Consider the following 17,747-nt stretch of genomic DNA (forward strand, 5'->3'; position numbering starts at 1 on the left):
GACTACTCACTACTTACATAGATGGACGACTCACTACTTACATAGATGGACGACTCACTACTTACATAGATGGACGACTCACTACTTACATAGATGGACGACTCACTACTTACATAGATGGACGACTCACTACTTACATAGATGGACGACTCACTACTTACATAGATGGACTACTCACTACTTACATGGATGGACTACTCACTACATAGATGGACTACTCACTACTTACATAGATGGACTACTCACTACTTACATAGATGGACGACTCACTACTTACATAGATGGACGACTCACTACTTACATAGATGGACGACTCACTACTTACATAGATGGACGACTCACTACTTACATAGATGGACGACTCACTACTTAATAGATGGACGACTCACTACTTACATAGATGGACGACTCACTACTTACATAGATGGACGACTCACTACTTACATAGATGGACGACTCACTACTTACATAGATGGACGACTCACTACTTACATAGATGGACGACTCACTACTTACATAGATGGACGACTCACTACTTACATAGATGGACTACTCACTACTTACATAGATGGACGACTCACTACTTACATAGATGGACGACTCACTACTTACATAGATGGACGACTCACTACTTACATAGATGGACGACTCACTACTTACATAGATGGACTACTCACTACTTACATAGATGGACTACTCACTACTTACAAAAGCGCTATATAAATATAATTCACTTCACTTCACTGTTTTTACCGTTTGTTTTTACTGTTTTTTGTTTTTCACAGTTTTTCAGTTTTTCTCACATTTTTTAAATGTTTATTTAATTATTTTTTTTTTACTGTTTTTCATTGAAAAAAGTATTTTTATTGAGATGTTTTTGTGTGTAGAAACTTTGTGGAACAAACTACCCGGCCAGCATCTGCTTCATCGTGGTCAACGAGTTCTGTGAGCGCTTCTCCTTCTACGGCATGAAAGGTACTAAAACTTAAACCATGTTGGCGCCCAAGTCAGAACCGGAGTGGGCCAGACTCCGACTTGCGGTATAGACGTTATGTAAGAGTCCGAGGGTGTGTACGGACATTATGGAAGAGTCCAAGGGTGTGTATAGACATTATGGAAGAGTCCAAGGGTGTGTATAGACATTATGGAAGAGTCAGAAGGTGTGTATAGTCGTTATGGAAGAGTCAGAAGGTGTGTATAGACATTATGGAAGAGTCAGAAGGTGTGTATAGACATTATGGAAGAGTCAGAAGGTGTGTATAGTCGTTATGGAAGAGTCAGAAGGTGTGTATAGACATTATGGAAGAGTCAGAAGGTGTGTATAGACATTATGGAAGAGTCTGAGGGTGTGTATAGACATTATGGAAGAGTCAGAAGGTGTGTATAGACATTATGGAAGAGTCAGAAGGTGTGTATAGTCGTTATGGAAGAGTCAGAAGGTGTGTATAGACATTATGGAAGAGTCAGAAGGTGTGTATAGACATTATGGAAGAGTCTGAGGGTGTGTATAGACATTATGGAAGAGTCTGAGGGTGTGTATAGACATTATGGAAGAGTCTGAGGGTGTGTACAGACATTATGGAAGAGTCTGAGGGTGTGTATAGATGTTATGGAAGAGTCAGAAGGTGTGTATAGTCGTTATGGAAGAGTCAGAAGGTGTGTATAGACATTATGGAAGAGTCTGAGGGTGTGTATAGACATTATGGAAGAGTCAGAAGGTGTGTATAGACATTATGGAAGAGTCAGAAGGTGTGTATAGTCGTTATGGAAGAGTCAGAAGGTGTGTATAGACATTATGGAAGAGTCTGAGGGTGTGTATAGACATTATGGAAGAGTCTGAGGGTGTGTATAGACATTATGGAAGAGTCTGAGGGTGTGTATGGATGTTATGGAAGAGTCAGAAGGTGTGTATAGTCGTTATGGAAGAGTCTGAGGGTGTGTATAGACATTATGGAAGAGTCAGAAGGTGTGTATAGTCGTTATGGAAGAGTCAGAAGGTGTGTATAGACATTATGGAAGAGTCAGAAGGTGTGTATAGACATTATGGAAGAGTCTGAGGGTGTGTATAGACATTATGGAAGAGTCAGAAGGTGTGTATAGACATTATGGAAGAGTCAGAAGGTGTGTATAGTCGTTATGGAAGAGTCAGAAGGTGTGTATAGACATTATGGAAGAGTCAGAAGGTGTGTATAGACATTATGGAAGAGTCTGAGGGTGTGTATAGACATTATGGAAGAGTCTGAGGGTGTGTATAGACATTATGGAAGAGTCTGAGGGTGTGTACAGACATTATGGAAGAGTCTGAGGGTGTGTATAGATGTTATGGAAGAGTCAGAAGGTGTGTACAGTCGTTATGGAAGAGTCAGAAGGTGTGTATAGACATTATGGAAGAGTCTGAGGGTGTGTATAGACATTATGGAAGAGTCAGAAGGTGTGTATAGACATTATGGAAGAGTCTGAGGGTGTGTATAGACATTATGGAAGAGTCAGAAGGTGTGTATAGACATTATGGAAGAGTCAGAAGGTGTGTATAGTCGTTATGGAAGAGTCAGAAGGTGTGTATAGACATTATGGAAGAGTCAGAAGGTGTGTATAGACATTATGGAAGAGTCTGAGGGTGTGTATAGACATTATGGAAGAGTCTGAGGGTGTGTATAGACATTATGGAAGAGTCTGAGGGTGTGTACAGACATTATGGAAGAGTCTGAGGGTGTGTATGGATGTTATGGAAGAGTCAGAAGGTGTGTATAGTCGTTATGGAAGAGTCTGAGGGTGTGTATAGACATTATGGAAGAGTCCGGGGGTGTGTATAGACATTTTGGAAGAGTCTGAGGGTGTGTACAGACATTTTGGAAGAGTCTGAGGGTGTGTACAGACATTATGGAAGAGTCTGAGGGTGTGTATAGATGTTATGGAAGAGTCAGAAGGTGTGTATAGTCGTTATGGAAGAGTCAGAAGGTGTGTATAGTCGTTATGGAAGAGTCAGAAGGTGTGTATAGACGTTATGGAAGAGTCAGAAGGTGTGTACAGTCGTTATGGAAGAGTCTGAGGGTGTGTACAGACATTATGGAAGAGTCTGAGGGTGTGTATAGATGTTATGGAAGAGTCAGAAGGTGTGTATAGTCGTTATGGAAGAGTCAGAAGGTGTGTATAGTCGTTATGGAAGAGTCAGAAGGTGTGTATAGTCGTTATGGAAGAGTCTGAGGGTGTGTATAGACATTATGGAAGAGTCAGAAGGTGTGTATAGACATTATGGAAGAGTCAGAAGGTGTGTATAGTCGTTATGGAAGAGTCAGAAGGTGTGTATAGACATTATGGAAGAGTCAGAAGGTGTGTACAGTCGTTATGGAAGAGTCTGAGGGTGTGTACAGACATTATGGAAGAGTCTGAGGGTGTGTATAGATGTTATGGAAGAGTCAGAAGGTGTGTATAGTCGTTATGGAAGAGTCAGAAGGTGTGTATAGTCGTTATGGAAGAGTCAGAAGGTGTGTATAGTCGTTATGGAAGAGTCTGAGGGTGTGTATAGACATTATGGAAGAGTCAGAAGGTGTGTATAGACATTATGGAAGAGTCAGAAGGTGTGTATAGTCGTTATGGAAGAGTCAGAAGGTGTGTATAGACATTATGGAAGAGTCAGAAGGTGTGTATAGACATTATGGAAGAGTCTGAGGGTGTGTATAGACATTATGGAAGAGTCTGAGGGTGTGTATAGACATTATGGAAGAGTCTGAGGGTGTGTACAGACATTATGGAAGAGTCTGAGGGTGTGTATAGATGTTATGGAAGAGTCAGAAGGTGTGTATAGTCGTTATGGAAGAGTCAGAAGGTGTGTATAGACATTATGGAAGAGTCTGAGGGTGTGTATAGACATTATGGAAGAGTCAGAAGGTGTGTATAGACATTATGGAAGAGTCAGAAGGTGTGTATAGTCGTTATGGAAGAGTCAGAAGGTGTGTATAGACATTATGGAAGAGTCTGAGGGTGTGTATAGACATTATGGAAGAGTCTGAGGGTGTGTACAGACATTATGGAAGAGTCTGAGGGTGTGTATGGATGTTATGGAAGAGTCAGAAGGTGTGTATAGTCGTTATGGAAGAGTCTGAGGGTGTGTATAGACATTATGGAAGAGTCAGAAGGTGTGTATAGACATTATGGAAGAGTCAGAAGGTGTGTATAGTCGTTATGGAAGAGTCAGAAGGTGTGTATAGACATTATGGAAGAGTCAGAAGGTGTGTATAGACATTATGGAAGAGTCTGAGGGTGTGTATAGACATTATGGAAGAGTCAGAAGGTGTGTATAGACATTATGGAAGAGTCAGAAGGTGTGTATAGTCGTTATGGAAGAGTCAGAAGGTGTGTATAGACATTATGGAAGAGTCAGAAGGTGTGTATAGACATTATGGAAGAGTCTGAGGGTGTGTATAGACATTATGGAAGAGTCTGAGGGTGTGTATAGACATTATGGAAGAGTCTGAGGGTGTGTACAGACATTATGGAAGAGTCTGAGGGTGTGTATAGATGTTATGGAAGAGTCAGAAGGTGTGTATAGTCGTTATGGAAGAGTCAGAAGGTGTGTATAGACATTATGGAAGAGTCTGAGGGTGTGTATAGACATTATGGAAGAGTCAGAAGGTGTGTATAGACATTATGGAAGAGTCTGAGGGTGTGTATAGACATTATGGAAGAGTCAGAAGGTGTGTATAGACATTATGGAAGAGTCAGAAGGTGTGTATAGTCGTTATGGAAGAGTCAGAAGGTGTGTATAGACATTATGGAAGAGTCAGAAGGTGTGTATAGACATTATGGAAGAGTCTGAGGGTGTGTATAGACATTATGGAAGAGTCTGAGGGTGTGTATAGACATTATGGAAGAGTCTGAGGGTGTGTACAGACATTATGGAAGAGTCTGAGGGTGTGTATGGATGTTATGGAAGAGTCAGAAGGTGTGTATAGTCGTTATGGAAGAGTCTGAGGGTGTGTATAGACATTATGGAAGAGTCCGGGGGTGTGTATAGACATTTTGGAAGAGTCTGAGGGTGTGTACAGACATTTTGGAAGAGTCTGAGGGTGTGTACAGACATTATGGAAGAGTCTGAGGGTGTGTATAGATGTTATGGAAGAGTCAGAAGGTGTGTATAGTCGTTATGGAAGAGTCAGAAGGTGTGTATAGTCGTTATGGAAGAGTCAGAAGGTGTGTATAGACGTTATGGAAGAGTCAGAAGGTGTGTACAGTCGTTATGGAAGAGTCTGAGGGTGTGTACAGACATTATGGAAGAGTCTGAGGGTGTGTATAGATGTTATGGAAGAGTCAGAAGGTGTGTATAGTCGTTATGGAAGAGTCAGAAGGTGTGTATAGTCGTTATGGAAGAGTCAGAAGGTGTGTATAGTCGTTATGGAAGAGTCTGAGGGTGTGTATAGACGTTATGGAAGAGTCTGAGGGTGTGTATAGACGTTATGGAAGAGTCTGAGGGTGTGTATAGACATTATGGAAGAGTCTGAGGGTGTGTACAGACATTATGGAAGAGTCTGAGGGTGTGTATGGATGTTATGGAAGAGTCAGAAGGTGTGTATAGTCGTTATGGAAGAGTCTGAGGGTGTGTATAGACATTATGGAAGAGTCCGGGGGTGTGTATAGACATTTTGGAAGAGTCTGAGGGTGTGTACAGACATTTTGGAAGAGTCTGAGGGTGTGTACAGACATTATGGAAGAGTCTGAGGGTGTGTATAGATGTTATGGAAGAGTCAGAAGGTGTGTATAGTCGTTATGGAAGAGTCAGAAGGTGTGTATAGTCGTTATGGAAGAGTCAGAAGGTGTGTATAGACGTTATGGAAGAGTCAGAAGGTGTGTACAGTCGTTATGGAAGAGTCTGAGGGTGTGTACAGACATTATGGAAGAGTCTGAGGGTGTGTATAGATGTTATGGAAGAGTCAGAAGGTGTGTATAGTCGTTATGGAAGAGTCAGAAGGTGTGTATAGTCGTTATGGAAGAGTCAGAAGGTGTGTATAGTCGTTATGGAAGAGTCTGAGGGTGTGTATAGACGTTATGGAAGAGTCTGAGGGTGTGTATAGACATTATGGAAGAGTCCGGGGGTGTGTATAGACATTATGGAAGAGTCAGAAGGTGTGTATAGTCGTTATGGAAGAGTCAGAAGGTGTGTATAGACATTATGGAAGAGTCCGAGGGTGTGTATGGACGTTATGGAAGAGTTTGAGGGTGTGTACGGACATCATGGAAGAGTCTGAGGGTGTGTATGGACGTTATGGAAGAGTTTGAGGGTGTGTACGGACATTACGGAAGAGTCCGAGGGTGTGTATGGACGTTATGGAAGAGTTTGAGGGTGTGTACGGACATTACGGAAGAGTCCGAGGGTGTGTATGGACGTTATGGAAGAGTTTGAGGGTGTGTATGGACGTTATGGAAGAGTCCGAGGGTGTGTATGGACGTTATGGAAGAGTTTGAGGGTGTGTACGGACATTACGGAAGAGTCCGAGGGTGTGTATGGACGTTATGGAAGAGTTTGAGGGTGTGTATGGACGTTATGGAAGAGTTTGAGGGTGTGTCAACTGGAAGAACGTTACTTTGTCTTCACATTAGCTGACTGTAGCACTTTTAGCTATGCTAGCAGCTAGCCAGGGGGCGTCCCGTGGATTAGGGGGAAAAAAAGGGAATTTATTAGTGGTCAGGTGACTTCCTGTTTCATCATTCAAGAAGAACACAATGACATCATTTCATAACTCCAGTATGAGCAACATTACTTTTTCATTATTTGACCTCCATTTGAAATATTTCATCATAAATACAAAACTTTTAATTTTTTATTGCCGTAGTACAAAAACATCAACTATGTTCCTCAAAAAAGTTCAACATAATCTGCCAACAAATCTTTAATTGTGGATTTTTTTCCAATTTTACTTTAAATGTGTATTTTGGCTTGAATTAAACAAATATTATTGTAGTTATTTGCCATTATTTTTGGATTAGACCAAACTCTTTTTGGTGGATTATCTTTTATCATTTAAAAAAAATAAGGAAAATAATGTGATTATTTGATATCATTTACAAACCAAATAATCTGCTCACATAATGAGGAATAAGTTGTTATTTTTAGGATTTCATCTTAATTTGAGATCATCAAGATTGCTTGGATTACATTTACAAAGTCAAGAAATTAATGGAATAATCTTATTTCACATTTTGTTGATTGTTTCTCTTATTTTGCCTTAATAATAACAAATGTGATTCAAAAATAGATAGTTTAGTTTTTTTCAATGTGATGAAACTAAAATACGAGCTTTATTACTGAAAAACGATTTTAAAATAAATGTTTTACTTCACATTTGACCTTAATTTTAAATATTTGATCTCTCTCGGATTAAAAATATATTTTAAATCATGAAATGTTATTGTAGTTATTTTCTATGATTGTAGATTGAAGTAAAAGATGAAAAATAATAATGAAGAAGGCTGCTATTTCACTCCTTTTTGCTGAATCATCTTTTATTATTTACAAGTAGTGGGGAATAACATTTTATTTTGTTAATTTCATCTTGACTTTAGATTTATTATTGCTTGGATTTAAAAAAGTAATGCTAATGTTCTACATAAAAAATATATATTTATGTGTATTAACAAACTATGAACTGTATTACTTTAAAAGAGAATCAAATTATTTAAATGAGTTTTAACCAAGAAAAAAAAATCTAAAATCAGGATTAAAACAAGTAAAATAATCTTGTTATTTCAGATTTTGTAGGAAAATTACTTTTGCTTTGATTTGAGAATTTTTGTGTGTCTTGTAATTAAATAAAAGAATATTAAGGTTTTTTTCCGTGAAAATAAAATTGAAAAAGTTCTACCTCCGACTAAAGGCAAAATAAAGATGAAAGAGTTCTACTTCTGGCCAAAGGCAAAATAAAGTGGTGTAAAGGTGGTGTTTAGTGTTAAAATGATGAGGTTTGTTGTTGTTTACAGCCGTGTTGACGCTCTACTTCCTGACTTACCTGCACTGGGACCAGAACCTGTCCACCGCCGTCTACCACGCCTTCAGCAGCCTCTGCTACTTCACACCTGTCCTGGGGGCGCTCATCGCAGACTCCTGGCTGGGCAAGTACAGGTAAGAAACAAGGAAGAAAGTACAGGTAATAGACTACAGGTACTAAACAAGTACAGGTACTAAACAAGTACAGGTAAGAAACAAGTACAGGTACTAAAGTACAGGTACTAAACAAGTACAGGTAAGAAATAAGTACAGGTAATAAACAAGTACAGGTAATAAAGTACCGGTACTAAACAAGTACAGATACTAAACAAGTACAGGTAAGAAACAAGTACCGGTACTAAACAAGCACAGGTACTAAACAAGTACAGGTAAGAAACAAGTACAGGTAATAAAGTACAGGTCATAAACAAGTACAGGTAAGAAAAAAGTAAAAAAGTACAGGTACTAAACAAGTACAGGTAAGAAACAAGTAATAAAGTACAGGTACTAAACAAGTACAGGTAATAAAGTACAGGTCAGAAACAAGTAAAAAAGTACAGGTAATAAAGTACAGGTACTAAACAAGTACAGGTAATAAAGTACAGGTCAGAAACAAGTACAGGTAAGAAACAAGTAAAAAAGTAGAGGTGATAAAGAAGTAGAGGTGATAAAGAAGTAGAGGTGATAAAGAAGTAGAGGTGATAAAGAAGTAGAGGTGATAAAGAAGTACAGGTACTAAAGAAGTAGAGGTGATAAAGAAGTAGAGGTGATAAAGAAGTAGAGGTGATAAAGGAGTAGAGGTGATAAAGAAGTAGAGGTGATAAAGAAGTAGAGGTGATAAAGGAGTAGAGGTGATAAAGAAGTAGAGGTGATAAAGAAGTAGAGGTGATAAAGAAGTAGAGGTGATAAAGGAGTAGAGGGGATAAAGGAGTAGAGGTGATAAAGAAGTAGAGGTGATAAAGGAGTAGAGGTGATAAAGGAGTAGAGGTGATAAAGAAGTAGAGGTGATAAAGAAGTAGAGGTGATAAAGGAGTAGAGGTGATAAAGGAGTAGAGGTGATAAAGAAGTAGAGGTGATAAAGGAGTAGAGGTGATAAAGAAGTAGAGGTGATAAAGAAGTAGAGGTGATAAAGAAGTAGAGGTGATAAAGGAGTAGAGGTGATAAAGGAGTAGAGGTGATAAAGGAGTAGAGGTGATAAAGAAGTAGAGGTGATAAAGGAGTAGAGGTGATAAAGAAGTAGAGGTGATAAAGAAGTAGAGGTGATAAAGAAGTAGAGGTGATAAAGGAGTAGAGGTGATAAAGAAGTAGAGGGGATAAAGGAGTAGAGGTGATAAAGAAGTAGAGGTGATAAAGGAGTAGAGGTGATAAAGAAGTAGAGGTGATAAAGAAGTAGAGGTGATAAAGGAGTAGAGGTGATAAAGGAGTAGAGGTGATAAAGGAGTAGAGGTGATAAAGAAGTAGAGGTGATAAAGGAGTAGAGGTGATAAAGAAGTAGAGGTGATAAAGAAGTAGAGGTGATAAAGAAGTAGAGGTGATAAAGGAGTAGAGGTGATAAAGAAGTAGAGGTGATAAAGAAGTAGAGGTGATAAAGGAGTAGAGGTGATAAAGGAGTAGAGGTGATAAAGGAGTAGAGGTGATAAAGGAGTAGAGGTGATAAAGGAGTAGAGGTGATAAAGAAGTAGAGGTGATAAAGAAGTAGAGGTGATAAAGAAGTAGAGGTGATAAAGGAGTAGAGGTGATAAAGAAGTAGAGGGGATAAAGGAGTAGAGGTGATAAAGAAGTAGAGGTGATAAAGGAGTAGAGGTGATAAAGAAGTAGAGGTGATAAAGAAGTAGAGGTGATAAAGGAGTAGAGGTGATAAAGGAGTAGAGGTGATAAAGGAGTAGAGGTGATAAAGAAGTAGAGGTGATAAAGGAGTAGAGGTGATAAAGAAGTAGAGGTGATAAAGAAGTAGAGGTGATAAAGAAGTAGAGGTGATAAAGAAGTAGAGGTGATAAAGGAGTAGAGGTGATAAAGGAGTAGAGGTGATAAAGGAGTAGAGGTGATAAAGAAGTAGAGGTGATAAAGAAGTAGAGGTGATAAAGAAGTAGAGGTGATAAAGAAGTAGAGGTGATAAAGGAGTAGAGGTGATAAAGAAGTAGAGGTGATAAAGGAGTAGAGGTGATAAAGAAGTAGAGGTGATAAAGAAGTAGAGGTGATAAAGAAGTAGAGGTGATAAAGAAGTAGAGGTGATAAAGAAGTAGAGGTGATAAAGGAGTAGAGGTGATAAAGGAGTAGAGGTGATAAAGGAGTAGAGGTGATAAAGAAGTAGAGGTGATAAAGAAGTAGAGGTGATAAAGAAGTAGAGGTGATAAAGAAGTAGAGGTGATAAAGGAGTAGAGGTGATAAAGAAGTAGAGGTGATAAAGGAGTAGAGGTGATAAAGAAGTAGAGGTGATAAAGGAGTAGAGGTGATAAAGAAGTAGAGGTGATAAAGGAGTAGAGGTGATAAAGGAGTAGAGGTGATAAAGGAGTAGAGGTGATAAAGGAGTAGAGGTGATAAAGAAGTAGAGGTGATAAAGGAGTAGAGGTGATAAAGAAGTAGAGGTGATAAAGGAGTAGAGGTGATAAAGAAGTAGAGGTGATAAAGGAGTAGAGGTGATAAAGGAGTAGAGGTGATAAAGGAGTAGAGGTGATAAAGAAGTAGAGGTGATAAAGGAGTAGAGGTGATAAAGAAGTAGAGGTGATAAAGGAGTAGAGGTGATAAAGAAGTAGAGGTGATAAAGAAGTAGAGGTGATAAAGAAGTAGAGGTGATAAAGAAGTAGAGGTGATAAAGGAGTAGAGGTGATAAAGGAGTAGAGGTGATAAAGAAGTAGAGGGGATAAAGGAGTAGAGGTGATAAAGAAGTAGAGGTGATAAAGAAGTAGAGGTGATAAAGGAGTAGAGGTGATAAAGGAGTAGAGGTGATAAAGGAGTAGAGGTGATAAAGGAGTAGAAGTAAGTGGTGGCGCAGTAAGGACTGTCCTGTGCCTGCAGGACCATCATCTACCTGTCCCTGGTCTACGTCCTGGGTCACGTGGTCAAGTCTCTGGGGTCTGTCCCCCTGCTGGGCACCACCACTGTCCACATGTACGTACACACACACACACACACACACACACACACACACACACACACACACACACACACACACACACACACACCTCCTCCATCGTGTCACGCCCCCTTCTGGCGCCCTCAGAGGGTTGTCCATGGCGGGCCTGGTCCTCATCGCCTTTGGGACAGGTGGCATCAAACCCTGTGTGGCCGCCTTCGGGGGAGACCAGTTCCCTGAGGAGCAGGTGAGTCTGGACCTCATCAAAGTCCGAGGGAAGAAGTTGTCTGAAATGTTTGCTGTGTGCAGGCCAGCCAGAGGATCAAGTTCTTCTCCATCTTCTACATGTCCATCAACGCTGGCAGCCTGCTGTCCACCATCATCACCCCCCTGCTCCGAGGTCAGCTCCAAACTTTTCAAAATAAAATCATGTCCACCATCATCACCCCCCTGCTCCGAGGTCAGCTCTAAACTTTTCAAAATAAAATCATGTCCTCCATCATCACCCCCTGCTCCGAGGTCAGCTCTAAACTTTTCAAAATAAAATCATGTCCACCATCATCACCCCCCTGCTCCGAGGTCAGCTCTAAACTTTTCAAAATAAAATCATGTCCACTATCATCACCCCCTTGCTCCGAGGTCAGCTCCAAACTTTTCAAAATAAAATCATGTCCACCATCATCACCCCCCTGCTCCGAGGTCAGCTCCAAACTTTTCAAAATAAAATCATGTCCACCATCATCACCCCCCTGCTCCGAGGTCAGCTCTAAACTTTTCAAAATAAAATCATGTCCACCATCATCACCCCGCTGCTCCGAGGTCAGCTCTAAACTTTTCAAAATAAAATCATGTCCACCATCATCACCCCCCTGCTCCGAGGTCAGCTCTAAACTTTTCAAAATAAAATCATGTCCACCATCATCACCCCCCTGCTCCGAGGTCAGCTCTAAACTTTTCAAAATAAAATCATGTCCACCATCATCACCCCCCTGCTCCGAGGTCAGCTCTAAACTTTTCAAAATAAAATCATGTCCACCATCATCACCCCGCTGCTCCGAGGTCAGCTCTAAACTTTTCAAAATAAAATCATGTCCACCATCATCACCCCCCTGCTCCGAGGTCAGCTCTAAACTTTTCAAAATAAAATCATGTCCACCATCATCACCCCCCTGCTCCGAGGTCAGCTCTAAACTTTTCAAAATAAAATCATGTCCACCATCATCACCCCCCTGCTCCGAGGTCAGCTCCAAACTTTTCAAAATAAAATCATGTCCACCATCATCACCCCCCTGCTCCGAGGTCAGCTCTAAACTTTTCAAAATAAAATCATGTCCACCATCATCACCCCCCTGCTCCGAGGTCAGCTCCAAACTTTTCAAAATAAAATCATGTCCACCATCATCACCCCCCTGCTCCGAGGTCAGCTCCAAACTTTTCAAAATAAAATCATGTCCACCATCATCACCCCCCTGCTCCGAGGTCAGCTCCAAACTTTTCAAAATAAAATCATGTCCACCATCATCACCCCCCTGCTCCGAGGTCAGCTCCAAACTTTTCAAAATAAAATCATGTCCACCATCATCACCCCCCTGCTCCGAGGTCAGCTCTAAACTTTTCAAAATAAAATCATGTCCACCATCATCACCCCGCTGCTCCGAGGTCAGCTCTAAACTTTTCAAAATAAAATCATGTCCACCATCATCACCCCCCTGCTCCGAGGTCAGCTCTAAACTTTTCAAAATAAAATCATGTCCACCATCATCACCCCCCTGCTCCGAGGTCAGCTCTAAACTTTTCAAAATAAAATCATGTCCACCATCATCACCCCCCTGCTCCGAGGTCAGCTCTAAACTTTTCAAAATAAAATCATGTCCACCATCATCACCCCGCTGCTCCGAGGTCAGCTCTAAACTTTTCAAAATAAAATCATGTCCACCATCATCACCCCCCTGCTCCGAGGTCAGCTCTAAACTTTTCAAAATAAAATCATGTCCACCATCATCACCCCCCTGCTCCGAGGTCAGCTCTAAACTTTTCAAAATAAAATCATGTCCACCATCATCACCCCCCTGCTCCGAGGTCAGCTCCAAACTTTTCAAAATAAAATCATGTCCACCATCATCACCCCCCTGCTCCGAGGTCAGCTCTAAACTTTTCAAAATAAAATCATGTCCACCATCATCACCCCCCTGCTCCGAGGTCAGCTCTAAACTTTTCAAAATAAAATCATGTCCACCATCATCACCCCCCTGCTCCGAGGTCAGCTCTAAACTTTTCAAAATAAAATCATGTCCACCATCATCACCCCCCTGCTCCGAGGTCAGCTCCAAACTTTTCAAAATAAAATCATGTCCACCATCATCACCCCCCTGCTCCGAGGTCAGCTCCAAACTTTTCAAAATAAAATCATGTCCACCATCATCACCCCCCTGCTCCGAGGTCAGCTCCAAACTTTTCAAAATAAAATCATGTCCACCATCATCACCCCCCTGCTCCGAGGTCAGCTCCAAACTTTTCAAAATAAAATCATGTCTACCATCATCACCCCCCTGCTCCGAGGTCAGCTCTAAACTTTTCAAAATAAAATCATGTCCACCATCATCACCCCCGTGCTCCGAGGTCAGCTTTAAACTTTTCAAAATAAAATCATGTCCACCATCATCACCCCCCTGCTCCGAGGTCAGCTCTAAACTTTTCAAAATAAAATCATGTCCACCATCATCACCCCCCTGCTCCGAGGTCAGCTCTAAACTTTTCAAAATAAAATCATGTCCACCATCATCACCCCCCTGCTCCGAGGTCAGCTCCAAACTTTTCAAAATAAAATCATGTCCACCATCATCACCCCCCTGCTCCGAGGTCAGCTCTAAACTTTTCAAAATAAAATCATGTCCACCATCATCACCCCCCTGCTCCGAGGTCAGCTCTAAACTTTTCAAAATAAAATCATGTCCACCATCATCACCCCCCTGCTCCGAGGTCAGCTCCAAACTTTTCAAAATAAAATCATGTCCACCATCATCACCCCCCTGCTCCGAGGTCAGCTCTAAACTTTTCAAAATAAAATCATGTCCACCATCATCACCCCCCTGCTCCGAGGTCAGCTCCAAACTTTTCAAAATAAAATCATGTCCACCATCATCACCCCCCTGCTCCGAGGTCAGCTCCAAACTTTTCAAAATAAAATCATGTCCACCATCATCACCCCCCTGCTCCGAGGTCAGCTCCAAACTTTTCAAAATAAAATCATGTCCACCATCATCACCCCCCTGCTCCGAGGTCAGCTCCAAACTTTTCAAAATAAAATCATGTCTACCATCATCACCCCCTCTGCTCCGAGGTCAGCTCTAAACTTTTCAAAATAAAATCATGTCCACCATCATCACCCCCTGCTCCGAGGTCAGCTCTAAACTTTTCAAAATAAAATCATGTCCACCATCATCACCCCCGTGCTCCGAGGTCAGCTCTAAACTTTTCAAAATAAAATCATGTCCACCATCATCACCCCCTTGCTCCGAGGTCAGCTCCAAACTTTTCAAAATAAAATCATGTCTACCATCATCACCCCCTGCTCCGAGGTCAGCTCCAAACTTTTCAAAATAAAATCATGTCCACCATCATCACCCCCGTGCTCCGAGGTCAGCTCTAAACTTTTCAAAATAAAATCATGTCCACCATCATCACCCCCTTGCTCCGAGGTCAGCTCCAAACTTTTCAAAATAAAATCATGTCCACCATCATCACCCCCCTGCTCCGAGGTCAGCTCTAAACTTTTCAAAATAAAATCATGTCCACCATCATCACCCCCGTGCTCCGAGGTCAGCTCTAAACTTTTCAAAATAAAATCATGTCCACCATCATCACCCCCTTGCTCCGAGGTCAGCTCCAAACTTTTCAAAATAAAATCATGTCTACCATCATCACCCCCTGCTCCGAGGTCAGCTCCAAACTTTTCAAAATAAAATCATGTCAACTATCATCACCCCCTTGCTCCGAGGTCAGCTCCAAACTTTTCAAAATAAAATCACGTCCACTATCATCACCAAACTTAAAACAAAAAGAAAAACTTTTTTTTTTCAATTTGAAAAAACAGTTGAAATTATAAAAACATTTTTTCAAAATAAAATAAAGATTCACAAAAAATAAAATAATTTTCCTTAATTAAAAAATAATTAATTCACAGTAAAAACATGTCTTTAATTAAAAAAATTCCTAATAAAAAAAATATTCTAAATTAAATAAATATTCACAAAAAGAAAAAAAATCAATTAAAAATACTTAAAAAAAAACATTTTTCTCAAAATAAAATACAGATAGACAACAAGAAAAACAATTAAAATAACATTTGCAACTATAAGTAACTTTTTCAAAATAAAATGATTATTCACAAGTAGAGACAACATTTATTTTCAATTAATAAAAGATTTTAAAACAATTGTGTGCAATAAAAAATGATTTAAAATTTTAAAAGTTTTTTGTTATACTTTTACACATTTGCAAGTATAAAAAACATTTTTTCAAAATAAAGATTCACAGGATTCACAGGATTTGCAAATAATTTTTGTTTTCAATTTAAAGAAACGTTTGCAAGTATAAAAGTATTTTTTTCAATGAAAAAAATATTTGGAAACACAATTTTTTTAAATTAAAAAAAACATTCGCACGTAAACTATTATGTTGATTAAAAAAACGATTCGATAAAATGTAAAAAATGATCTGCATGTGTAAAATGTATTTCCTGCAAGTAAAAAAAATATTCATAAGTATACAAAAACAAGTATTTGAAGAATTTTCCTTTAAAGTTATAAAAAGCTATGAAAACTAACAAACGTTCTAAAATGTTTAAAAAAAATGTTTTCAAGTCAAAAACAATTCACAAGTATAAAAACGATTTTCTTCAAGTGGAAACCGATGGCGCTTTTTGACTTGAAGAAAATAGTTTTTCTTCTATTTTGACAAAATGTCTTCCTGGGTCATGTTTGTGCGCGAGGAAGAAGAAGAAGAAGAAGAGTTGAAGTGCGTCCATGTCTTGTGTTCCGGCCCGCAGGAGACGTCAAGTGCTTTGGACAAGACTGCTACGCTCTGGCCTTTGGCGTCCCCGCCGCGCTCATGATGGCGGCCTTAGGTGAGCCACTTCCTGTCGCCTCAGCAAGGTGACATCACTGCTGCGTCACACACAGGAAGTACATGCTCAGCTGGCCGTCGCTTCAATCCCTCGAACTACTTTTTCTGCTATTTGCTCATCATTCACCATCTTTATGTCAGACAACAACACACATGCTTTTTTTCTAAATTGTAAATAAAGACTAGCAAGAGTCGGCTAACAATGGAGGTAATGAGAGTCGCTCTATTCTGCTTATGAAGCGCTCTTAAAGAAAACCTCCATCAAGGTTTTATATACACACTGTAAGAAGAGATGTTGTATCTAGTAACATTCTTAATAACATGTCACATTGACATATTTTGATCCTATCGTATCATTATTCATTCAAAATCGTCAATAAACGCTAGTAAAAGTCAGCTAACAGTGGAGTTAATGAGAGTCGATCTTTTCTGCTTCTAAAGCACTCTAAAAACACTAAGTATAGACGTGGTATCTAGTAACATTCATAAGAACATGTCATATTTGAATCATTGTTATGCATTCTAAATCGTAAATAAACATTTGCAAGAGTCAGCTAACAATGGAGGTAGTAGGAATAGATCTATTCTGCTTATGGCCCTAGTGTGTGAATGTTGTCCGTCTATCTGTGTTGGCCCTGCGATGAGGTGGCGACTTGTCCGATTGTAGCTGAGATAGGCGCCAGCGCCCCCCGCAACCCCAAAAAGGGAATAAGCGGTAGAAAATGGATGGATGCTTAGAAAGCACTCTAAAAAACATTCAAACACCTCCATCAATATTTTACATACACTCTGTAAGTATAGATGTAGTATCTAGTAACATTCATAATAACATGTCATATTTACATATTTTGATCATGTTAAATATTAATGTCACATACTCATCACAATGCTCACTTTCCCTTCAACAACAACAAGACAACTAATCATGGCAGACTTGATTAGAGACAGAAAAGACTACTTTGATGATCCAGAAACTCCTACTTTTGAGCCTGAATATAAGGAGGATGATCTACACATTTTAGAAGCTAAACAGATGCAGCTTTAGTCAAACACTAAGCACCATGTAGCAGTATTGCTAAGTGCTACACAAAATATACAAATATAACAAAGCAACCACTTACTGTACAATGTCTGCTCTCACTGGGATAAAGACTGATGGGATGTGTATATATATTCCCCTGACATCAACAATTCATCTCAATCCACACAAAGGGTTAAAAAACACAAGATTTTCTTGTCATCTGTGAGTCCAAGTTGGATGTCAAAGTTGACCAACCTGTGGGTTTATGTCCACAACCTTCTACTATCCAGGTGAGAGACATCCAGAATTAACTCTCACTAACTCAGAGGCCATGCAGCAGCTCAATATGTCAATACAGCAGCATAAACTAGTTAGCTCTCTAAAAGTAGTTCCTCTGTGTTTAGCACTGATAATAACAATATGACTAATACTTGTCAATATTCAGGTCATGACATATAAATGGAGTATTGTTAGCACTCTTTAAACAGACTTTATGACTCTCATAACCTGTCTTTGACTAGTTAGAAAGCATAATAATAATAATAAATGTG

The 17,747-nt window shown here is 39.8% G+C and overlaps 1 protein-coding gene across 1 annotated transcript in view; it reads left to right on the plus strand.

Moving 5' to 3' along the window:
* slc15a2 (solute carrier family 15 member 2) overlaps positions 1–17,747 on the plus strand; it is a 51,068-nt gene that overhangs the window by 1,809 nt on the left and 31,512 nt on the right. Inside the window, 6 exon segments of the mRNA XM_061918183.1 lie at positions 888–975; positions 7,972–8,113; positions 10,994–11,086; positions 11,199–11,298; positions 11,361–11,451; positions 16,099–16,176. Of these exon segments, the coding sequence (XP_061774167.1) occupies positions 888–975; positions 7,972–8,113; positions 10,994–11,086; positions 11,199–11,298; positions 11,361–11,451; positions 16,099–16,176 (592 nt within the window).

This window comes from Nerophis ophidion, linkage group LG13 (genome assembly GCF_033978795.1).
Source record: "Nerophis ophidion isolate RoL-2023_Sa linkage group LG13, RoL_Noph_v1.0, whole genome shotgun sequence".
NCBI classification, from domain to species: domain Eukaryota; kingdom Metazoa; phylum Chordata; class Actinopteri; order Syngnathiformes; family Syngnathidae; genus Nerophis; species Nerophis ophidion.